Raw genomic sequence first — 25,117 nt, 5'->3', positions numbered from 1 at the left:
TGCTGGAAACGCGGTAGTCACCGCTTTGTACAGAGGAGAGCACATTCGCAGGCGAGCTAGACGTGTGTGGTTGCACCTCGCACAGTCTTTCTGACTCTCTTCCCATCAGGTAGGAAACCCTGAAAAATCAGTGCTGGTTACTGATTTTCAAATAATTAATTTTAGACATTGTATGTAAAAGATCTTCTCATAAGTAGGACCTAGAGCTGTGCCTTGCACCCCGCCCACTCCTCCATATCGCAGCTGACAGTTTGCCAAGCCTTCCTGTCTCTTTAAAATAAAATAGTTGTAACTATATTAGCGGAAGTCCAATGTGACAGTGCTTGTATTGGCTAGTACCTGAGAGATCTGGTGTAGCTAGGTTAGACTCCACTAACTGAAAGAGTGTTAGCTAAGCATTCTGTGCAAATCAAGGGTTGGTGTATGTTTACTGACATGTTGGATTTGAATCTAACGCACATTTGTCCTGCTCAGAATGTCCATTTTTTTTAGAGCCCTTCATGAGTGAATTTCACCCACATTTTATCATGTTCTATAGGGGAATGAACAAGACTATAAAATAGTAGAAAAGAAAATTGGAAGGCTATTCAATTATGTGCCAATAATTTCACACTCAGGAGGCAGAGGCAGGTGGGTTCCTGGTGAGGAGGAGGCCAGCTTGGCCTACATAGGCCAGCCAGAGTGACACGCTGAAAGCCTGTCTCAACAACCAAATGAGCAAAACAACAACAACAACGAAATCAAACAAAACCTCTGAAGTTGACTGTATCAGTATAGGACATTTACTACGAGTCTGTGTGTTAGATTGTAAGAATAATAAAGGAGTTTTGAGCTTTAGAGAGAACCTTCATATATCCATGTGTACATGCAAGATTAAAAAGGAACTTCATTCACCCATGGCCACATGCATGGTATTTGTTTCATTTTAATTTGAAGTAAATTTTTTTACATTTTAAAAAGACTTATATTAGGTATTTGAGTGTGTGCATCATGTGTGCAGTGCCCATGGAGGACAGAAGGGGCAGTTGTGAGCCTTCTTGTAGGTGCTGGTTCCTCTGCAACAGTAGCTAATGTTTGTAACACTACCAAACCATCTCCCCAGCCCCTGCAGCTAGAAATTTTAATTCAGTCCCTGTTTATGGATATTTGGCTCATTTTTAGCTTTGGCTAAATGGCTAAAACTGCTATGAATATTTACTTATAAACAGTAAATAGCTCAGTCTCACAAAGATGCCGGCTGACAGGGTTCTAGACTAGACTATGCACGCCAACTCTGGTGACTTGTGTTTCTTCTTTTCTTCAAGTGTCAGAAATGAATCCCACGCTTGATAAACAATGTAGGTCACATAGGGTGAAGGTTTGGTTAAATATGCACAATCCTGGTTCTTGTGTTTTACATCCTAAGAGAATGGGATGTAAGCTGCTCCTTGGAAAATATATTTATAGTTTACTTCAGTCCATCAAGTAAGGATAAATTAATCCCAAACTATTCTAAAAATTACAGACATTCCACTGTCCTTCTCCTAAGAAGATGTCATTTCGGAAGATGGATCCTAGTTGTACGATAGGATTTTATTGTCAAAACGTCCAGGACTTTGAACGAGCATCTGAAGAAATCACCAAGGTACCGTATTAAAAGCACGGCGTTTAGTGCCTGTAAATTACCTGATTTATATTCTATAACAATAAATGTGTAAACTGTTTTATGTTTGTAAAATCCTCTTTGAATGTTGCTAACTTTGGGGAGCCAGCATTTGAGACAAGGTTCCAGCGACTAGTTGAAAGTGTTGTCCACTAGGTGGCAATGTTGAAACAAAAATCCTGCCAGCTCTGGCCCAGGGCAAGCAATTAGGTTACATCCTATTTGAAGAGGGTTTTAAAGGGCACTCCCTTAGGGGTAGAAGAAAAAAATTAATGAAGTATTTGATCAAGTCAAATTTCATTTCTCTCTAGTCCAAGTGCTCCTTTTATTTATTTATTTTTAAAGAGAAATGATATTTTTGCGTTTCCTAGAACTGCTTTATCAAACAAAGTGTGTTGTTACCTTTTCATAGCTGCGTCTTGTCTGGTCTGTCTACTTAATGGCTCTTTGAAGTAGTTACACAGCTGCTTTTTGCATTTAAACTGGTGCCTGTTTTAGGTGCGTGAGCACTCCTGAAACACAGACACAGCTTTGATGCCCCCCATATTTGGTACTCTGGGAAAGAGAAAAGATTAGCTGCCCAAGAAGCCAGAGTAGCCGGCCGGGTGTCTTCATCAGCAGCTGTGTAGCCAGTACTTTCGTGGTAGGTCAGAGCAGCACTGGACTCACTGCGAGGCGCTCAGAACGTGTGCCCAGATGGACTAGGGGTTTGAGTACTGTTTAGTCGAGTTGAATTTATTCCTTCAGGAAAGTAGGTATTTTACTTCCACAGTGTAAAAATAGCATTAAGTACAAAGTCTCAAATGAGAATTTTAGTTTACTCGACCTGCCAAGAAGAACGGGAAATTGAACAGGAATGTGAGAGAAAAACGAGCAAGGAGATATTGAGATCCGGAGCCCTGCCTCCGTCTGCCCACAGTCCTCACCTGCTCACTCTCCTTGGCAACAGGAGGCCAGTGAACAGAGCAGAACGTGGGGTTCCCATCGCCTCCTTCCTGGAAGTCAGGGTTCACACTGTATATTCTGGTTTGATAGTCCTTTGTCTTTATAAAATACTATGCATGTGCTAAAATATATAAATCTAGGCAATCCAGTGATAGATGTTGATATTGATGAATAGTTCCTACACCAAGGTGTATTTCTCTGTTTTCATTGGCTTACTTTCTGTTTGGATCAGAATAAGTGTGTTTGAAAGAGGAGCACGGTCTACTCCTGTGGCAAAACGAAGCATTTACAGAGGAGTTGTGTTTTGACCTTTCTGATTAAAAATAGTAATTATGGTTTCCTTTACCAGAAAAGTGATTAGAATTATCACTTTTATTAGCTGATGTATCGGAGAGTGTGCAGTGCTAAGGCAAAGGGGGAGCGTGCTGCCGTGCTTTCTCGTTGTACCGAGAGTTTTTAAGACCCAGTTCCCTGCTTTCTTAAGAGGATGTTTCTCAGTAGTGCCCAAACCTCACTTTGTCTGTTACCGTTAGTTGGGCAGTTCTAAGTTAAGCACACACATTCCCAAGCCAGAATTTGGCATTTTTAGTCAATGTAATTATTTTCCATATTTCTTTTCTAATAGGATTTATTTTCTGTTTTCTCACTTTGAAAATTAAGCTAGGCAGTCTAGAATGTCACGTTTAATTTGTCATGTTCTGTGGGCGAATAGTCTCCTTATGCTATGTGATTGAAAAATGTTAATAAAAATTGTTAAGCTAATTATTGGATGGAGTTCATTTTGTCCAGTACGTATGCAGCTACTGTATACAAAGCATAATGGGACCAAGATGGAATTCCTGCTTTGAGTGAGACATAAAGCTTCTAGCCTCAAGTAACATTTATGCTTAAGGAGGGGGAAATATGACAAGCAGACATATATTACATTGAATATGATAAGCGTCCATACGAAACTAGAAATAAATTGATGAGGAAGGAAGCAAGTTGAGCCCAGAGAGATGGCACATCCAAGTCAAAGTATTTTATTGTGATGGTGATATTTAAGCTGAACCTGAAAGTGTATGCATAATTTCCATTGCTTAGTGAAAGGCACAGTACTTAAAGGGACTAGTCAGAGGGAAGGCCAAGAGAAGCGGTTGTGGTGCGCACCCAGAGAGGGTCCACTCTGGTGGATTTCTAGCACTTAAAGGACAGGATGTCTGTCGACCTGAGCCAGAACCCCGAAGGGTGTGGCCTGGAGATTTTAGTTTCTAACAAAGCAATCTTTACACCAGAGTTGGAGAACTGCTTGTGAGTTAAGCCAGGGCATGATACTTGGTATCTTCAGGTGTCACTAGACATTTAATACATATCTTTATTTTTCTTCATAGTGGAAAACATAGGGGTAGAGTAAACATATGACTTTCCATTTTCATTTATTTTACAAAGCTGTTTAAGTTATAAATGATGAAAAGTGTTCATCAGTCACACTGAGGTAACACAGAAAAGCAGCGAAGGCCGTGTAGACTGCCTGTGGCCTAGGAATCAGTGCAGGCTGAGCGACACTGGAAAGTACATTGACACAACATTGCAGAGAGGCATGAATCCCAGGCCGAAGCAGCACATTAATAATGAACTTTGTGACATTAAAATTTAAACTTCAGGCATATAGACATATGAAGAAAAATGCCTTTATTCTACCACTGTGAAAAATTACACATATAATATAATTGGCTATGAATCCAATGGATGTGGCTCTTTCCCCAGTTGGTTACTGGTAACGTCATCCTGGATCAGCCCATCACACCCATGCTCCACACATCTGCAGACATCATATACTACTCTGTATGCTGTCAAACCTCTCAGTCTTTCTTTCATTGATAGTCATTTAGCTTGTTTCTAAGATCCTAAAATTGCTTATTTCAGTTTTTGTTTTGTTTTGTTTTGTTTGTTTGTTTTTGAGACAACATTTTCTTGTGTAGTCCTGGCTATCCTGGAACTTGCTTTTGAGACCAGGCTGGCCTTGAACTCACAGAGATCTGCCTGCCTCTGCTTTCCAAATCCTAGGATTAAAGGTGTGCATCACCTCCGCCTGGCGCTAGAGAACATTCTTGTGCCCATCTGATCCTTTAGGATTGCATTAGACATACTGTGTACATCAGAATCGAAACACTGGGCACAGGGATGCATGGTTCCATGTTTGCCACATGCTGTCCAATGGAATCTGAAGGAACTGAATGAAAGAATTCCCAGCGCCTTGCATGATGATGCGTGAAACTATCTGACCCATAATTTTAGTCAGTCTATTGGGTAGAAGTGGTATCTGTTTGGAGTTTTAGTCCGTGTTTCTCTGATTGATAGTGAGGTTAAACATCCTGTCAAGGTTGGTTCGGAACCAAAAGATTTGGTTCCGAATCTTTTGTACATTTATGGCTCCTTTTCTTTCCCCATTCTTCATTAGGGCTGCTTATGAGGGAAGGCTTTGTAAATTTGGACATGACTGCTTTGATGGCTTTATATTTGGTAAATAATTCTGCTAGGCTACTATTTTACTTGTTAATGCTATCTTTAATTTTAAGATACCAAATAACTGTTTTTTTTGTTTTTTAAATTTTGTATCAACAGAACGTTTACTAACCAAAGATTATAAACATACTGACTTCTTCCAGAACTTTCCTGCTTCTGCTCTAAACTTAGGAACTTCCATGTTGTCCCTACACAGATAAATGGTTGGCCTGGCGTCATTTGTCAAGTGTAGCCTTTCTTCATTGATTTGTAATGCCCCTTTCAAGGATTCCTGGCTGAGAACCAAAGCGTGAGGTTGGAGAGGAAGGACTTGGTGTGAGGACGTCTCTGAAGAATCAGCAATATCAAGCAGGCACTTGGACTTAGATGAAGGGAAAGAGAGAACAGAAGCAGGCCTAGAGGACTAGGCGAGAAAGCGGGTCATTCATACAGTCGGCCACCTACTCAAGAAATATTCCAGTGCTTTACGCCTCCCATTCCTGCAGAACTCAGAGCTACTGAGCCCATGTAGTCACACCCACTGATATAACCTGTCTTCTCCTCTTCATGTCCTAACAGGAATTAAACACCCGGTCCCTTTGCACAGTCAGGTTCTCTGGAATGTGTACACAGCAGCTGCCGGCTTCCTAAGACTTGTGGAGTCCCTGTCTCTAGCTGTCTCTGGTCTTCCTGTCATTATCCCTTCCTCCCACCCATTGTTCCTCCTCCTTTCCCTCCCTTGCATTTTTTTATGCCCTTCATTTTTCCTACATGCTTTTTAATTTATGGAAAGATAAGTGATTGTCATGGTTCTAATCCAAGATGTTCCCCACAGGCTCATGTGTTTGAACACTTGATCCTCAGCTGATGACATCATTAGTGGCAGAGGCTGGAGAAGCTTTAGGACGTGAGACCCTGCTAGTGAGGAGGCTTCTCTGGGGGCTATAGTCTGGACCTGTTTCTGGGCCCATTCCTTCTCACACCTGTGCCACCAGGAGCAGAGCTGCTCCTCCCTCCTGGTTCCCTGCCACGATGGGCCGAATCCTGAAACCACGAGCCCAGATCAGTCCTACACGGCTTCTGCCAGATGTTTGCCACAGCACTGAGTCGTGTGGGTGTAGGAGCAAGAGGATCAGTGGGCAAGGGGGCCACTGCTGGGCCTCACAGCCTGAATTAGATGGTGGGATAACTTTCTACCTGGGGTATATAATTCTCTGTTTCTTCTTTTTATTTGGTTCCTCATTATTTAATATATTTTGTGGCAATATCATTAATTATGTACAAATTTATGATTAATAGGCCTTATTCTTCAATGGAATCTACTGATTGATTAAAAGTTTTCTATTAGTTGGGGGGTGGTGATGGCTCACACCTTTAATCCCAGCACTTGGGAGGCAGAGGCAGGTGGATCTCTGTGAGTTCAAGGCCAGCCTGGTCAACAAGAGCTAGTTCCAGGACAGGCTCCAAAGCTACAGAGAAACCCTGTTTTGAAAAACCAAAAGAAAACATCTATTGATTTATTTAAGAGTTTTATTAGATTTATTTGACCTATTCTATGTGTGGATGTTTTGCCTGCATGGTGTCTGTGCCCCATAGATGTGCATAGTACCCATGGCAGTCTGAAGAGGGGCATCAGATCCTCTGGAACTGGAGTTACAGACGGTTGTGAACCACCATGTGGGTGTTGGGAATCAAACCTAGGTTCTCTGGAAGAGCAATTAGTGCTCTAAACACCAAGCCACCTCTTTAGCCCCTGGATTGATTTTTTTTTTTTTTGAGATAAAACAAAACCTGTGGTCTTGAAAACTATGTAGCTGAGGATAGACTTATTCTTTCTATTTTTTTAAAAAATATCATTTGTATGTGTGTGTGAGTGTGTGTGTGTGTGTGAGTGTGTGTGTGTGTGTACACGTGTAGATCAATAGACAGCTTGTGTGAGTCAGCCCTCCTTCCGCCATGTGGATCCCCACAGTCTTGCTCAGGCTGCCAGACATGGCAGCAGCCCCCTTTACCCACCAGCCATCTTGATGGCCCAAATTCCAGATCCTCTTGTTTCTGCATCGCAAGTGTTGGGATAACAGGCCTGCACCACCTCACCTGGCCCAACTGGATCATCTACCATGATATAATTGCTTCCCCTGTCTCTGTAACACTTCCTGCCTCATGCTCTGTTTCTGGGCTTTGCTGTCCATAGTTTGCTGTCCATGGAGGGTGCTGGATTCCTTGTGTTGTAATGAGTGTCACCCTTCCGATGCCCTTATTCCTTCCTGTCTCATGCTGCTTTCTTCTGGGGTCTTTCTTAATTGCTTTCATGGTTATTTCTTTCCGTGCTGTTTGTTGATGAAAAAGAAATACTGCTTTTGTTTACGTCTTTATTTTGCCTCCATTTAACAGAAACAATTTGAAATCTTAAAGAAGAGTTGAAAATTATTATATTTTCAACTAACTTCGTGCCGGAACCGTTTGAGAGTAATTGCTAGCATAATGCCCCATTATGCTTGAATACTTGAGTGTGCAGTTCTTACAAACAAGGACATTCTCCTGCATCAGCTCAGTTCAGCTGTCACAGTCAGGGAAGTGACACTGATATCATGTTAGCGCCTGAGCTCTAGAAGGCACGGGTTACCAGTTACCCTGCGAGGGCCTGGGGTGGCTGAGGGACCGGTTGACGGCCCTGCGTGGCAGTTGTGTGTTCTCCAATCCCCTTAATCTAGAGAAGTTCACCGTCCTCCTTGGCTCTCACATGAGCATGTAGTTTTAAAGATGACTAGACCTGCTTAAAACAAAAACAAAAAAAATGGGACATCTTTGATAATTTTTCAGCTTGCGCCCATGGGGCAGGTTTGCCTCCTGTTTCCTCAGAATTTTGAGGTCCCCCACATTTGTCAGGTGTCTTACAGCAGGTGATATTCTTATTGAATTTCAGTGGCTGGCACGTGGTTTCAATTTGTCCCTTTGCTGGCATCTAACTCCCATCACTTATGGTGATATCTACTGCATCCCTGTACTAAGTAGGCCAGAGAGATTTCTCCCACCCTGGCATGGAAGCCTGCTGTGCCCGGCCCCACCTAGTGGCCTTGGAAATGAATTGTCTTGGAGGTATTTTGCTCCCCTTGTCTCCTGGCCTCTGGCTTCTCCTGACTGATCCCCTCCCCTCGTCAGGGTTCTCACTCCATAGATGCACTCATTTCATTGCTTTCAAAGCTTTTCAACAATCTACGTATTAATTCCTTATGATTGTTCTTAGTGGTAGAGTTATTTTGACACACACTGTTTCATCAGGTTCTCCTAACAATGATATTTATAAAGTGGCTTTTAGCTATTTTTTTAAAGCTATACGACTTGACTATAAAATGAAAAGATCGATTTTAAAAATCATAAAATTATTTTTTTTCACTAGAATTTTGCCACAGGTACTATGTATAGAAAAAGACCTGTTGCATTTTATTTAATATCCATCCCAAGGCGTGTGGCCGCTAAAGTAAGCTGTAAAAGCGCGATAGTAGAGCACAGCAAATGGAAAAGAAGTGGGTGACTGTGTACATCAGCAGTGCTGTTCCGTGGGCCCTGCCTCAAGCTGGGTCTTTCTCCACCGCACGCCGTCTACGTCTGCAGCATAGGGAACTCCTCTCATGTCTCTCATCATGCTGGCCCATCGTGACATCTTCCTGTTCACCGTGCCACACCTCCAGTCTGCTGCAGCGTAGGTGCCACAGTCATTGTATTTAAAATGGAGAGAATTTAAATACAGCTCAGTGGTTAAGAGCACTGGCTGCTCTTATAGGGGCCCCGGGTTTGATTCCTCGCATCCCTGTGGTAGCTCACAACCCAGTTGTGGTAACTCCAGTCCCCCGGGATCCGATGCCGTGTTCTGGCCGCCATGGCTATTGCACGAATGTAGTGCACAGATAGACAAACAGGCAAAATACCCATACTCATAAAGGAATAAAATAAGTTACATTAAAAATGTGACTAAGCTTGTGCTAATAACATCTCATTCATACCTTTATGGTTTCTTTCCAACCCACTCGGTGTCAAAGCCCAACGCGTACTAACCCATGTGGCTTCATGGGGCCCGAGAGCAATCCTGCTTCCTCCCCCAGCAGGCCCGACCTCACCTTGTACCCTCTTCCAGCTCTTTTCCAGCCACAGCTGACTGACCTCTGCTTGTTCATGGAGTTCACTCTGTGTGTGGAATTCTCTTCTGACAGATACACCTGTGTGCCCCCCTTTATGTCTTCCAGGTCTGCGTTCACGTTCCCTGCTTAGACTTCCAGCCATCTGCCTGTAGCTGCCCCTCCCTGTTTTGTCTCCTTAGCACAACATTTGCTATCGTTCATTTTACACGTGTGTAACGCGTCTGTGTGTGTCTGCTGCTTCAGGCACGCACGTGTCTTTTCCACAGCAATGCCACCTTGGCCACAATAAGGAAATGGGCTGAGTTCACTGTTGGATCACTGGTGCTAGACTTGCCCGTCCCGTTCTACAGGCCAGTAGTTGTTTGTTGAGAGGAAGAGACCTCGTTGAAAGCTTTTCTTAGCCGTTCTCAACGAGTTCCGTGGTCGAGCTATATAGAAAGTCTGGTATATGTTCACCTACTCCTTACATCGCTGGGCCTTTATCTTAATATGTACAGCAGTCTGCTTACTCAGCACTGTTAGCGCGCGCAACTCAAAATACACTTCTTCAGAAAGCTGATTTGTAAATGTGCCGAGGAAACATGCACATATATCTTAAAAATCTGTCGGTTGAGTCCAGGTTTCTCTGTTTAGGAACAGAAACCAGCTTGAGTGAGTCTTGCCTTTCACACCTGCTCCCTGGCTCTCCCTCCCTCCCCGCTCTCCTCTGTGTTTCCTGTTCCTTCCTGGGAATGATGAGCCCAACCCCAGATGATCTCTCTTCTGTTCTACAGACCTGCAGCTCTGTGTCCTGTAGGGAACTGCTGCTGACATGTTTGATTGTCCCCTCAATAAGAACATCTTTCTTCGGAAAGCTCTCAGTTTTGAATTCTAATTGCTACAGCCTAACTGCTCTGACATGCTGTGTTCCCGTGGACAGGCTTTTTCCCTCTCCGATGTGCTGTGCACCGTAGATACACTCTTTCCCTCATTTTATCTTGTTTGTTCTGCTCTCCATGATGTTTCTTTGTATCTGTATCCTGCTTCTCTCCAAGTTCTGCCAGCAGGCCTGCTTGACCTGTGGGTGGGGCTTGCATGCCCTCTGTCCCAGTGTCCTGTACTCGGTGTAACGGGGGAATATTGTATTTTCTCTCTATTGTTCCCAACCTGGTGATTATCATATAAGACATTCCTTTTACTGGCAAGCATATTACCTGACAGTGCTACTGTTTGAGACCAGAAAATGGCACCAAAATGAGAGTATTAAGAAATTAATCATTGGAGCTAACAAGATGGTTCAGTGGTTAAGAGCACGGGCCGAACTTCAGAGGACCTGGGATCAATTCCAGAACCCACATTGCAACTTACAACTGTCTGTAACTCTGCTTCCAGGGGATCCGACACCCTCTTCTGTGCCAAGGGATCCTGAGTGCCCACGAGGCACATTACACATGCACACACACATGCACACACACATACACAAGTACACATAGACACACATACACACGCACACATGTACACCACGTATACATGTACACACATGCACACACACAAAGATAAATCAACAAAATTAAAAAAGAAATAATTTCATTTTAGAATAGAGGTTAGCACAAGAAAATTTATCTGGCTGGTTATCCTCTAGCTACAGAAGAAAACTGGTATGACGTACGCTGACTTTCAAGATCATGAAGGTACTTCCATGCAAATCTGACTTTTGTTAAATCAAGTCCTTTTCTAAGCACTCTGCATATTTCTCACTTACTGAGTTTAATGCTGTTTTGTTCTTTATACAGCGAAGGAAGTCTTAGAAAGGGCAACAACTTTCACAATCCCATAATTATTGGAGCTGGAGCTGGAGCTGGAGAGATGGCTCAGTGGTGAAGAGCCCTGGCTGCTCTTCCAGAGGACTCAAGTTGGGTTCCCAGCACCCACGTGATGGCTCACGTCTGTAGCTCCAGTTTCAGGGTTTCTGATGCCCTCTACTGCCCTCGTGGGCACCGGGTATGCATGCAGGGTGCAGCCTTACACGCAGGCCAAGCCTCATACACATAAAGTGAAGACATAGGGGTAACCACTAAGTGGCAGTGCCGAGCCATGCCCCTTGCCGCACCTCAAGATTGTGCTCATCCTCACAGCCTCCCGCTTACACGTGAACCCACCTTCCCGTGGCGGACCAGCTCTGTTCCCAGCTGCACAGAGAACACACATTCCCGAAAGTCTTTTCGGTTGTCAGGTAGATCCTGCAGTTGAAAAGCTGCTTGCTTTTTGTTGTTTGTCTTATGTTGGGATGGACCTTGCCTCTGTAGGCCTTGTCCTCAGTAGTCACAGAGGGAGAGAGTTAGTTTGCTTTCTTGTCTCCGATCAAGACTCCTGTTACGGTTTCCTGAGTCCATTGGTTTCACCTCTGTGAAATCGCTCTTGTGTTTTAGGCACATGTTTACAATGTTTCCCAAAGATGCTCTTTCTAGCTCCACATTCTCCAACTACACCCTTTTCCTTCTGGAATCTAGTGATAAGGACTTTTGATTTCTTATGTAATCTTCAGTGGTTTTGAGTTTCATTAGGAAGACAAGAATAGACATTAACAATAAATGACTCTGTATGTTTAATAAATGCCAGAAGATTAATATTATGATAACAGCAATATCAGTGATAAAACCAATCAGACAGTCTTGTAAGAACTTTAAATACATTAACTGTCAGTCTGTACAGCAACTCTGTGGGGTAGATGCTAGCCTCTCTGGCATTTACCTGTCTCTAGCTAAGTGAGGCAAGGCAGTCTGGTCAGGTAACTCTCTTAGGCCCACATAATTCACTGGCTCTGAACAGAGTCTTCCCAGTGCCACAGTTAATGTTGGTCACCTGTACACCGTAATGGACAAGTCTGTAGGCCCGAGAGGAGCTGTCAGTGTGGTCTGAGGTAGCGTCAGGAGAATCTGGGCTAGAACTGGGCAGACTGATCCCGTGCAATCAGGAAAGAAGTGTGAAGAAGGACTAGCCAGCACTGTGGGTGGAAGCTCTCTGAAGAACGTTGTGAGACATTTGTGGTAGAGTGGTTATCAATTGAGTGTTTAAGCAAGCAATGAAACCCAAACCACCTTTCATCCGACTCGTCAGGACCTGAGATCTGCCCTCGAGGACCATGCTTTCCCGTCTTCTCTCATCTGTCTGCTCAGATGTGCTGAGGATGCGGGCATCAACAGTCTTCAATCCCTCCGGCTCCTCTGCCAACAGTGCTTGCTTCGTGTCATTCGGGTCTCAGCCTCAGCCTGGCCGCTTCTGCCACAGAGCCCGAAGACATCATTAGCACATGGCCTTGCTTATTTTTACCACTCTCCTCATTTGTGAATGGCACACAAATACCACTGGGTACTTCTTTTTTTTTTTTTTTTTTGGTTTTTCGAGACAGGGTTTCTCTGCAGCTTTTTTAGAGCCTCTCCTGGAACTAGCTCTTGTAGACCAGGCTGGCCTCGAACTCACAGAGATCCGCCTGCCTCTGCCTCCCGAGTGCTGGGATTAAAGGCGTGCGCCACCACCGCCCGGCCACTGGGTACTTCTTTAATCCCCATTTCTCTGCCCTTTTTCCCCCCAAGGAGAATCCTGATTGTATCCGTGATGATAATGTGCCCTTCCACTCATGTTCCTAGGGTCTCAAGTCTGGATATAGTTTGAGCAGTGAAGCATGGGTGGGTGTTAGGGGGAAGTTTTGCTGATGAAATGGGATCTGTGTGTAACGTTGTCACCCTCACATCCACCTGCCCCTCCCTCACATCCACCTGCCCCTCCCTCACATCCACCTGCCCCTCCCTCACATCCACCTGCCCCTCCCTTGAAGGCAAACTAATCCTGTGGGATGTTAGTAATCTTCTGTAATTGGGAGAGCAAGGTCAGGGAATTATAGAAACTGCCTTTAGATGTCAGCTAAACAATGCAAGCTTAAAAATAAGGACTTCCGGTTACCTTTATTAATTGTCTTTGTTTTGTTTTGTTTTATATTTGTTGCTTGCATCAGCTCAACCACTAATTCATATAAAGGTCTCACTGTTGATAGGAAATTCTGGAAGGGAACAATCTGGGGAGGAAGAACTTGTTCTATTTTGTTAGGATTGATTTGATCCGATGTTGCAGTGAGCCCTCGTTGTTGTATGCTGTGTAGCATAGTAGCCATGTTAGAATTAAGCTGCCGGCGATCAAAACCTGGCTTTGTCTGTCCCTTCTAGCCATGCAGCCTTAAAGGAGTCAGCTGATCCTGGAGTATTCACTCTCCTTGGCTGCATACGATCGGGTGACGATAATGCTTAGCAGAGAAATAGTTGAAGCTGAGAGCAGGTAATACTTTAAGGGGGCGAATATAGGATGAGCTAATATGTAGGCGAGGTGAAGGGTTTATTTTATATCTGTATTTGGGTATGTGGAAATACTTAGAGACAGTGAGTAAAGGAAGGGATGAAGGACCATTCCGAAAACACTGGGAAGCTAAACATTACAAAACCAAAAGAAGTACCATTTAAGAAAGAAATACTCAGTGTTGGTCATCATAGAAACAAGGCAAGAATAAGAAATAATCAGGGTTTTTATCTGAGAGGGAGAAGTGCGGCTGGATTTAAGGGTGAGCATCAAGGGGACAGGCATAAGGGGGCTGACAGCATCAGCATCCTTAGTTCCACCACACGGCTCTATAGTAACAAAGGGACGTCTCCATGCGTGCATTTGATTTCATGTGTGTGGGCTTGTCACCTGTGTTTGTCTGTGTATCATGTGTGTGCCTGCTGCCCATAGCAGCCGGAAGAGGGTGTCAGGAATTACAGATGGTTATGAGTCACCATGTGGGTGCTGGGAATCAAACCTGGGTCCTCTGTAAGAGCAGCTGGTGCTCTTAACCACTGAACCATCTTCTCGGCACTCTTTAATGTGTGTGTGTGTTTGTGTGTGTGTGTGTGTATATATACACTTAGTTTTAGTGTTGGTATTTTATGACAGTATCCTTATAGAGTTAGTCTAGGCTGGCATCTAACTCTTGATCATCCCAAGTACTTGGGAGTGTGCCACACTTATGGGTGTGTGCTATCATTTCTGACTTATAGTATACGTTAGTCTATATTGTACATTTGCACATGTCACCAAACAAGTGTGTATATAAGATTATGACTGCCATGCTTTAAACAATTGGAAGGCCTTTCAAGGTGATTTTGACAATTCTTTTATTGCTCATGCTTTTGGCCGACTTTGGAATGTGGCCAGCACACAGGCTGTAGCCCAGTGCAGCTATTACGGACAGTCTCAGCAGACTGCTACCGACTGCAGTGATTGCATGTTTGCTGGGAGGCCATAGTGGAATGGACTTAGGCATGAGGAAAGAGATCATCCCTTGTTTTACCTCTGTTCTTCTAACTAGCTTTATGATGAAATAAATTACTCCACCCCTGTCTTCTAGATTTTTTTCTTTTCCAAATTCTGAAGCCTGTCAACCCAGTGCATAGATAAAGTATGATCATATTTCTTTCCTGTAAAGAAATCTATGACTTGCTTTTCAGGTAATAAAGCAGCTTCAGCATGTATTTGGCTATGCTATAAAAACAGAATAGAATTTAGACTTGTCTAAAGTTGATGAGCAACCATCTTAGCCCCTTTTGGAAATCAATTATGCTATAGTAAATTAATTTATCTTAAAAATTTAAAAATGCTATTTTCTTAATTTATGAAAAATGTGTTTAAAAGTTTAGGAAATTATAAATATAATATATATAATTTATATATATAATATATAAATGTTATATATTTATATAAATATATTTATATATATAAATATGCTGTCGTATATATACATATATTCATATAAACATATATAAATATATTTATATATTTATATATGAATATATGGATATATATTCATATATAAATATATATTCATATTCATATATGTTTATATAAATATATTTATATATATTAAATATATAATATACATATATGTTAATATTTTCAATGTATTTCTTCCAGCCTTCAAAAGGCATACAATTATTTTAATGTGCTTTAGGTTAAGTTTTAAAAATAGCTTTATATTCTGTTTAAAGATATACAGTAGGGCAGGGAGATGGCTCAGCAGGTGAGGGCATCTCCAAGAAGCCCTGGTGATGTCGATTCCATTCTTGGCACCACACAGCTGAAGGAAAGAATCCACTTCAGAAAACTGTCCTCCAGCCCCACAGGTGCCAGTTCCCAGAACCCACATCAGGCAGCTCACAACTACTGGTAACTCCAGCTCTGGGGATCCAATGCCCGCTCCTGCCTGTCAGCAGCACTTGAACACACGTGGCATATGCATGTGCGTGTGCAAGCACACACATACAAATACAAATCTAAAAAAAGATATACAGTAAACAATTCCCTAAATAATTAAATAATTGACGTTGTATTTAACTTGGAATAGTATTAAATTAGTGATATGTTGTCTCACATAGATAACCTAATTTGGAATTTTTAAATGTAGATTTTGTATTATCTACTTTTGAAAATCCAAAAATTTTGACAAAATTGTCATTGTTCTAATTAAAAAAGAATATCAGACTTTTTTTTTAAAAAAAAAAAACAATTTCAGGATCAATACATCATAAGATGTATTTCTATTTTTATTTATGTACCTGTGTTTGTCTGTGTGGGTATACACTGAGACCAGAAGAGGACATTGGCTCCCCTGGAGCTGGAGTTACCTGCGGTTGTGAGCCACCTGATGTGGGTGCCGGGAACCAAACTTGGGTCTCTGGAGGAGCAGCAAGTGTTCTTCCCCACTGAGCCATCTGCCCAGCCCTCAGTTTTTCAAATCAGTACTTCTTTGTATTTTTAAAGCTGTCTTGCTGCGTTGCTCTTAGCTATGGGAAGTATTTGGAAAGTGTGTGGACAGGTGTTTGGAGCTGCATGTATCCATGATGAACTGCTCATGCGGTAGTCATCTTCTCTGGCCGCGTGATCATTTGAGTGCTTGAATTCGTCTGTTTAGAAGCGAGAATGAACTAGACAATTTACAGGGCCTCCTTTGGTTTTCATTTCCAGTTTTCATTTGTCTTGAAATCATGACTCACTTTCTATATCATGTTGTCGATCGGGTTTCATTTAGCTTCATCTTCTAGCTAACTGTCCGGTATAGTGCATAGTTTTCTTTTTTATTAATTAAATTTATTCATTTTGTTTTGCATCCCAATTGCAGTTTTCCCTTCCTTCCTCTCCCCCCATTCCCTCCTGCCTCCTCCCCTCTACTCCCCCATAGAGTATCTTAATAGGCTGAGTAATCTTCAGTGTTTACCTTTAGCTGCACCACAAAACTGAGTGGGAAAGTTCCCCCAGACCTTCCTCCCCATGATCAGTCTGCCACGGCACGGTAGCGTGTCTGTTACAGCCGAGGCATTCAGATTGACACGTTGCTATTGTCCCAAATCCAGAGTCTTAAGATTTACACTGTGCGCTGTATATTCTGTGGCTTTTGACAGACATATTGAGACACATGTCATTATAATATCATAAACAATAGCTTAACTGTCAGAAACCCTCTCTGCTATGGCTGATCAGCCTCTGTCCTCCTAGACACCGAGCTTTTTACCGTGCCCATCATTTGCCTTTTTCAAAATGCCCTCCAGCCGAGGCCATGCAGTATGCAGTCCCTCGGACTGACCTTCTCCGCGTGGTGATAGGCACCTGAAGTTTTCACATGTGTTTTGAAAGCTTACTTCTTTCCAGCACAGACTGGCATTCCATTTTTTTGATTACCACAATTTATTTGTTCTCTCATTAAAAAACAACAACAGCATCGTGATTACCTTAAGTTTTGACAGTACAAAGAAAACTCTTGTAGACATATAGATGCAGGGTTTACATAAGTGTATTTTTTTATGTATATGAGTGTTCGCCTGCAGGAATGTATGTGCATTCCATGTGTTCCTGGTACCTATGGAGGTGAAAGGGCGTTGGATCCTGTGATAGTGGAGTTACATAGGCTGTTGAAGATGCCATGTGGGCGCTGAGTCTGATCTCCGCCCTCTACAAGAGCAGCCAGTGCTCCTAACTGCTGAGTCACCTCTCCAGCCCTCTGCTAACGGTTTTATGTGGACACTGCATTTTAACTAACTTGGATAAACCTTTATTCTTAATTTTATGTATGGGCGTTTCCCACATGTGTGTCCCCGGAAGGCAGAAAGAAGGCATCAGATCTCCTGGACCTGGAGTTTGAGATGGTCACGAGCTACCATGTGGGTGCTAGGAATTGGATCCTGGTCCTCTGGAAAAGCAGTCAATGTTCTTAACCCTGAGCTGTTTCCCCAGCTCCCTGGATAAACCTTTAATATATTTCTCATTTGAGAGCCTTTCATCTTACTTTAAATAAACTCAGAGAGATTGTGCCATTGGTAGTTCTCAAAGCTGGAATCGACACTTTTGTGTGTGTGTAGGAGGCCTTAGATTGCAGGAGGGTAAACACACTTTATAAAGGGGAAAAGTTTTCTTTCTGACGTTTTCCCTGCAGTGCAGATTTAAATCTGATGATCGGTGAGCATCTTGGCCATAGCCAACAAACCCAAAAGTCTCCTTTCTGACCTTGGAAGGAAAGGTGACGGTTCTAAGGTTGGTCGTGCTGTGTTGATCTGAGAACAATGTAATATGGACGCTTGCCCATCAGATACCAGACTTCACAAGTGACACGGAATGGATATAAAGTGACAGGCAGGTCTGGCGTGTTTCCCAGCTGTTGGCTGGTGGAGGATGGTTCCTCAGATGCCAATCCTTTCCGCCTCTTGTTCTTTATTTTCCATATTTTTGCCCTTCTCCTCTTTTATTTTTTTGTAGAATGCAAATCAAATAAACTAGAGCAAAGTATAAATTAAAGCCTGCTATGAATTACAGGATCACCTCTGTGTTTAGTACTTGGCTGTTTTAACAGGGTTTGTTTCCTTGCAACAAAAATGTGTTTTATGTTAAATGTCTCATTGAAATGTTTTTTACGTTGTCTCTTTTGCCAGAGCTCCCTATTTAAGCCATGTTTTGAGAGATCCTACAAATGTAATGTGTGTGTGTGTGTGTGTGTGTGTGTGTGTGTGTGAGTGATAAACCTACAGGTGATAACAAAGCGTATTTAACTGACGATTAGTGATGTATCTATGTACAGTTGGTATTCTCTCAGCCTTTGCTGTGTAACTTGAACTTTTCAGAGTTTTAATGGCATTTATTGGTAACAAAATTTGGTTTCTTCTGGGCCTGTTGGTACATGCCTATAATCCCAGTATTCTGGACACAGGGCTGTTGTGAGGTTGAGGCCAGTGTGGGCCATCTTATCTCAAGAGCAACAAAAGAGAAAGAAAATTTTCTATTCCAATATTCTTCAGAGAAAGTTTTCTATTCATTTTTATGAACATTATTTACATTTTACTAGAATTTGTTTAACAGAAAGATTTAAAATTGTTCAAAGTGTACTTGAATCTGCAATGCACAAACAATTATTTTGTAATACTTGCACATTTCCCACAAGATTGTAGGGGTTGCTTTTTTCTTTTGCTTGTAAGGAGGCAATGTGTTATTGCTGTACAAGAGGTCACTGTTCCATGTTGACTGTATCAAAGGCAGAAACATTTCAGTCACAATTGTTGGTATAGGAATCTTTGAAAAGACCAAACCTATTTCTTTATTACATTTTAAAATGTGTGCCATTTTTTTACATGTAGAAGTCAGAGGACATCTTGTGGGAATTAATTCTCCCCACCCTGTGAGTGCCGGCCATTGATGAGCTCAGATTGTCAGGCTTGGTGCGAGCATCTTTACCCACTGAGCCATCTCATTGTCCCTCAAACTGAGTTTTTAAAAGAGCTTCATATTCTTGCCCTCATTCTTTTAAAAAACAGTTCTCGCCTAGGGAAGTTGACTGGCTTAGGCTGTCTTATAGATGATGAGGGTGAGTGATTTGCCTAAGGCCACCTTGAGGTAGTGGCAGAATTGAGCCTGTACTGTGCCATCTGACTTGGTGTCGCATTGTTTTTGTGTGCGTTGCCTCAGCAAACCTCGTTCACAACATTTCACCCCATTTTGTCACGTTCTGCCTGCTAAAAGAAGATAAATTTGAGCTAGTTCTTCGGCATAACTACAAAATAAAGGGACTAGAAGACTGTGGGAGACCTTGGGGTGGAAGGGCCCGGCGGTCTAGCTTGTATTTTTATGGGTAAACTGATCCTCTTTAACCCTGTAGGCAGGACGGTTAATAGCACTGGGTAAATGTAAGTGAGAGACATGTACAAGACAAAGTCGGGGCTAAAATGTTTAGTTAAAATGCTTAGTCGTGTGGCCCTACTATGCGCAGTTGCATCCAGTGTGTGATTCATTGTGCTGTCTCTTACAGATGTTGAAAATTTCCTCTAAGGAGAAATATCCATTATTTACTTTTGTAAACGGCCATTCCAGAGACTTTGATTTTACTTCTACTGCAGCCAGTGAAGAAGACCTTTTCTCAGAGGACGAAAAGAAAAAATTCAAAAGATTTAGCACAGAAGAGTTTGTCCTACTTTAAAGATGAGTGCATTCGTGTTTCCGAGAAGCGCTTGACCACAGGAGGGCCACAGAGAGTATCAAGCAGGCACGAGATCCTCTGCGATCCAGTCCGAACTGTGCATGTCCTTCTAACAGTGTGCATTTGAAAACACCCAAACTTGAAAGGATTTTTCTGAAAGAAATGACTTGATGGCCCTTGCTTTCGAGTGATAAAGAACAGTGGCTCCGGTTGCATTCCTGCTTCCCAAAGACATGCTGACGAAACGCTACCTTAACCATAAGCCTTTTGGTCCCCAGCATCTTCTACCTGAGCCCGTTGGTCCGCTGGAGGTTTTGTGATACAGGTTCCCTCAAAGATTGGGATCACCAAATTAATTTTCAAAGCCTTGATTGGTATTAATGACAGGAGATCAGAGACTGGATCTTCAGAACTACGCAGGCTCCTGCTGTTAACGGAACCAGAGGATGCTTTGGTTGTGTGTATCTGGATAACTAAATGGACACATCAAATCATGTAAGCAGGAGTTGATGGCAATACTTAATAACATGGTTTTATAGTAGCTACTCATTATGCTTGTGCAGAGCAGTGAAGAATGAATATAAAGCCTTGTGATTTCTTTTCTTTCTTCCTTTCTTTCTTTGCTTTTTTTCCCCCCAATCCTGGGGATCGAACCCAGGGCCTTGTACATGCTAGGCAGATGTTCTACCTCTGAGCTGTCCTAAAGTGTAGATTTTCCCCATGTATTTAAAAGTTAAGTTGTCGGTAGTATCTATATTTATTTTAATCAGATAAAGAAAGTTGTTTCCTACCTTAAAAGTGAACTTTTATGGAAATCTAATGTATTACCCAATTTTTAAGTCTAAAGATGAATAGCAAGAAAGATATGGATGTTTTTGATTTTGCTGTTTGTTTAAAGTGTTGCCATGGTGTTTAGAGGTTAAGACTGTTTACAGGTTAAATCTGCCTTAAGTGTGTTGTGAGTTTACTTAAAGACAAATTTGTGATATAAAAATATGCCAGGATTATAAAACAAATACTTTAATAAACATGTGAGAACATAAAGTGCTTTTGTTTTGGTTTTAATGTTTGGATTATTTTAATTCTCTTATTGAAAAAAATCATTACTTCAAATGAATTCTCTTTGTTTCTGATGAATGGAGATAATGTGGCTCGGGAAGCAGAGCATTAGCTGTTTTATGAAGCTTCTGTGTTTCCTTGTGGATTGGTGACCTATAACAATGTAACAGTTTGTATCCTGTGGTCATTGCTCATCTTTACCAGAGAACCCCTGTGTTTACAGCTGCATGAAAAGCCAAAAAGAGGGCGGAGCACAGCTTCAGTAAGCCTGAAGAATAAAACCAGGTTTGACATTTCCCATTGAGAATGGTTTATTGAATTGAAGCAGTCTAAAATCTAAATTTTCCCTTTGCCCTAGATAAATCTGGACAAATTAAGTTCAATACTAATTTTCTTAGAATGTCAAGGCAGTATAAGAATGAGAAACCAAGAATATGCCAGGTTTTATGTGCTGCATATTGCCTGCGTCTCAGACACGGTAGGATTGGATGGTAGATGCAGCTCATGCGTGCCCTTAGACCATCCTGTGGATCAGTACTGACTCTAAGTGTTCCTGTGTAAGAACTCTATAAAAGCCTGTAGTTACAGAAGAACCTCTGTACTTCCCTAACTCTTCAAAAGATAATATTAAAGGAGAATCTCGGAGCGAGACAACGTTCTACCTAGACAGTGGTAAGAGAGGAGGTAGCAGCTCTACATTAAGTCTATTTAAAATGCTGCTTCAGAATAGTGTGTATTCACAGCGAATCTACCTGATTGGCAATAACTATCTAGAATCAGGAACTTTTAGCATAATGATATGCATCTAGAACATATTTAGTAACGCGTAGGGGTGAATGAATGTATGGGTGGAAGTAAGAGTGATGGGCTTATCTCGGTTATTCAGCTGAGGACCAGCTGAGGCTAGGTTACTCTCTCACTAGGGAAGCAGTAATTGGACTCTACCATTAGGTCAGGAGAGAAGCATTTTGCTTCGAACACAGACTTTAAGTTCTGTGAGCTGAAACAGGATCAGGGACGCTTTAGAATGCTCCCTTCCAGCCCCAAAGCCTGGAAGCAAGGTCAGGGATGCTTCAGAGTGCTCCCTCCAAAGGCAGGTTCTAAGATGAGTGCTCTTTAGAAAAATCCTGTTGGAGGGGAGTCTCCTATTAAAGATACTAGACCTTACCAGGAATGTTGCAGAAATGGCTTCGTACAAGTTTTGATAGAACTTTTAAACAAGGTCCTTTGTCTTCTTTATAAGGCTTGATGTTGTAAATTGATTTTTTTTGCTACCAGCAGGCAAGTTTAAAAGTCATTCTTTACTGAATAAATGGATGAATAAATGAAAAGATCCTTTATAGTGTGGCTATTTTCAAAAATTTCCCAGAGGTATTCATTTCTCTGATATTACATCAAACCAACCCCATTAACCTGTATTAATGAGGAGATATTCTTAGAAATTTACTAACCCAGATCATTCTGGCATCTGTCTACCTTAGAAGCTGGCGCTGTATGCGGCAAACACAACTTTATATGCTAATTCTAACCCCAGAGAAGCTGACATTAAAACAGAAAGCAACAAAGTTACTTCCCTGTGTAATCCATCCTATTTGGGGTCAGAAACCTACTTTTTGGTGATCTCTAGTTAGTCTCTATTCATCTGTGCCAGAAAGCGCTGTGTTCCAGTCTGCACGTGGCAGCCCAGCTTTCCCGTTTGTTAGAGATCACCTTCAATAGCTGTATTTGACGTATAAGTGTTTTTGACTATATATGTTCAGGTACAAGCATTAAAGGAAAAAGAAACAGCCATAAAGGATTTTCCAAAACCAGGAAACAAGAGGAAGGGCAGGTAAATAACGAAGAAACAATTTATAAAAATAAAATCACTAAGTGTGTTATTATTGAAGCAGACATGAGAAGAAGAAACTATGTTTAAAGTATTGGTGAGAGACACTAAACATCAAGATGTCATGATAGAAGATGCGGGGAGCTGGCTCAGTGGGCCACAGTGCTTGTACAATCATGGGGACCAGAGTTTGCACCCCAGAACCTGTGAAAAGAGCGTGTTTCTGTGTACTTCTGTAACCCTTGCACTGCTGGAGGCGGAGAAAGGATTGTTGGGACTTGCTGGCTTGCCAAGATGGCAAGTTCCAGGTTTAGTGAGAGACCCAGTCTCAAGAGAATACGGCTGAGAGTGATAGAGAAGAACACCTAAGGTCCTCCTGTGGCCTTTGCACGTGAGTACATGGGTGTGTGCAATCCCACATACCGCATGAGTGTAAGCATTCCCCATACCACATGGATGTAGGCAATCTGCATACTTCATGGGTGTAGGCAGTCTCACATACTTCATGTGTGTAGGCAATCCCTCATACTGCATGGGTATAGGCAGTCCCCCACACTACATGGTGTCAGCATCCTCCATACTACATGGGTATAGGCATCCCCCATACCACGTGGATGTAGGCATCCCCCACACCGCATGGGTGTAGGCAGTCTCCCATACTGCATGGGTGTAGGCAGTCCCCCGTACCACGTGGGTGTAAGCATCCCCCATACAGCTTGGGTGTAGGCAGTCCCCCATACTGACACACCCTCTCCCCCAACAAAGAATACACGAGAAAAACAGTTTCCTAGAAACAGGGATTCTTGTTTTTCCTTATAGTAAAAGCATATCTCTTTCCCCTCAAAGCCACATTGGGTAGCTCCAGAGGCACTAGGTAGAGGATCCCCACTCCCCACTCCCCGACTTGTGCAGTGTGTTTACATACAGCTTTTCATTTGGTGATGTTCCCATCAGCTTGCTTGCTTTAAAATACAGCAAATGAATGCAGGGAGATTAGGTCTGGTTAGGAAATCCCGCTGTCAGGAGTAATTAGAACGGGCTTTAGTGTGAAGATGCTACACATGTACATTTAAATTATTTACTGTATTTAATAGATATCACAAGAAATAATACACCCACCCCTTGTTGCTTTAAAATGTTGCTTTTACCTTTCTGTAGGTCATGTCTATAGAGTCCTTGAAGCATGTTCAATTGGTTGAATTTGGATTTTTATTTGATTAATCTGTTTCTTCTTGGTGAAGAGGGCCACCACAATTCAGCATTGTATGTTTTTATTTATGAAGCAGTGTTATCTTAGCCTCTAGCTTATGTGGTGTTCATTCTTGTGACCTGTGACCTATGGCCTGGGACTGCTTTTTAGCTATAACCCTTATGGCTACTTGCTCAAGTCTACACCAAGAGACATAACTTGTTCCTATAAAGACTTTACACAGTTGAATCTGAAGGGACTGAATAATACATGTTTTAAAATAATAGTTTAAGAAGATTTAAAATATTATAAAAGGGAATTAAAAATATTTAAAAATATTTAAAGCTCAAATTATTTTTAATCATATAGGCTTGACATGATCTTGCTATAGCTGTAACTCATTTTCTTATTCTTTTGTACAATAGAACGTATACTTGTCTACCTTAAAATAGATAGACATTTGCCTGAGGATTTCACAGAGGCTGATTATTTCTGTCTGTATATTAATTAAATTTATGAGATCTGGCCGGGCGGTGGTGGCGCACGCCTTTAATCCCAGCACTCGGGAGGCAGAGGCAGGCGGATCTCTGTGAGTTCGAGACCAGCCTGGTCTACAAGAGCTAGTTCCAGGACAGGCTCCAAAGCCACAGAGAAACCCTGTCTCGAAAAACCAAAAAAAAAAAAAAAAAAAAAAAATTATGAGATCTGCATTTCTTACCAGTAGCTTTATCACTTTTATTTTTCTGCCTTCATGACATAGTTACAAAATAACTGGTAGTAAAATCCAAAAATGGTGTAGTCTGTTATTTAAGGTAATCGAGGGGTGCAGGATTATGTATCTATTGTGCATCTAAGTCCCAGACAAGTCTATTTATTGTAGTCATTTAAGTTAGTAATTTATTGCTGCAGCAAAATACCTGTATAATTCACTTAAAAAATGGGAAGGCCTATTTTAGCTCATAGTTTGGGAGGTTTCTATCCGTGGTCAGTTGACCTGTGTAAGCATGTCAGCATGGTGGGAGCAGAGAGGAGGGAGGGTCAGGTCACAATATCCCCTTTGAGGGTACTTTCTCTTCACTAGACCTCACCTCTTCAAGATTCCGCTATCTCCCAGTGGTGGCTAGGGCCTAGCCTTTAATTAACCCTTGGCTATGGGGCCACTTACCCAACTAGAGGTGATCACAATGATGTGAAATACACCTCATGGCTCACAGTTGGGTTTCTTTTTTAAACAGCAGCCGCCGTCCCCATCCCTGCCTGCTTGCTTCTAAGGCAGGTTCTCACTATGTAGCCCTGACTGACTTGGAACTGATTG

The 25,117-nt window shown here is 42.1% G+C and overlaps 1 protein-coding gene across 2 annotated transcripts in view; it reads left to right on the top strand.

Annotated features, from left to right (window-relative positions):
- The window catches only part of Atg4c (autophagy related 4C cysteine peptidase), a 68,986-nt gene extending 48,216 nt beyond the window's left edge, over positions 1–20,770 (top strand). For both annotated transcript variants that reach the window (XM_038333618.1, XM_038333617.1), the window contains exons 10-11: positions 1,505–1,624; positions 19,559–20,770. In XM_038333618.1, the coding sequence (XP_038189546.1) occupies positions 1,505–1,624; positions 19,559–19,726 (288 nt within the window). In that variant the 3' untranslated portion in view covers positions 19,727–20,770. The remainder of the gene's footprint in view (positions 1–1,504; positions 1,625–19,558) is intronic.
- The last annotated feature ends 4,347 nt before the right edge of the window (positions 20,771–25,117 follow it).

The sequence above is a fragment of the Arvicola amphibius genome, chromosome 6 (assembly GCF_903992535.2).
Source record: "Arvicola amphibius chromosome 6, mArvAmp1.2, whole genome shotgun sequence".
Classification (NCBI taxonomy): Eukaryota; Metazoa; Chordata; class Mammalia; order Rodentia; family Cricetidae; genus Arvicola; species Arvicola amphibius.
Note: the sequence above shows the minus strand (reverse complement) of the source record. Positions and strands in the feature narration are given on the sequence as shown.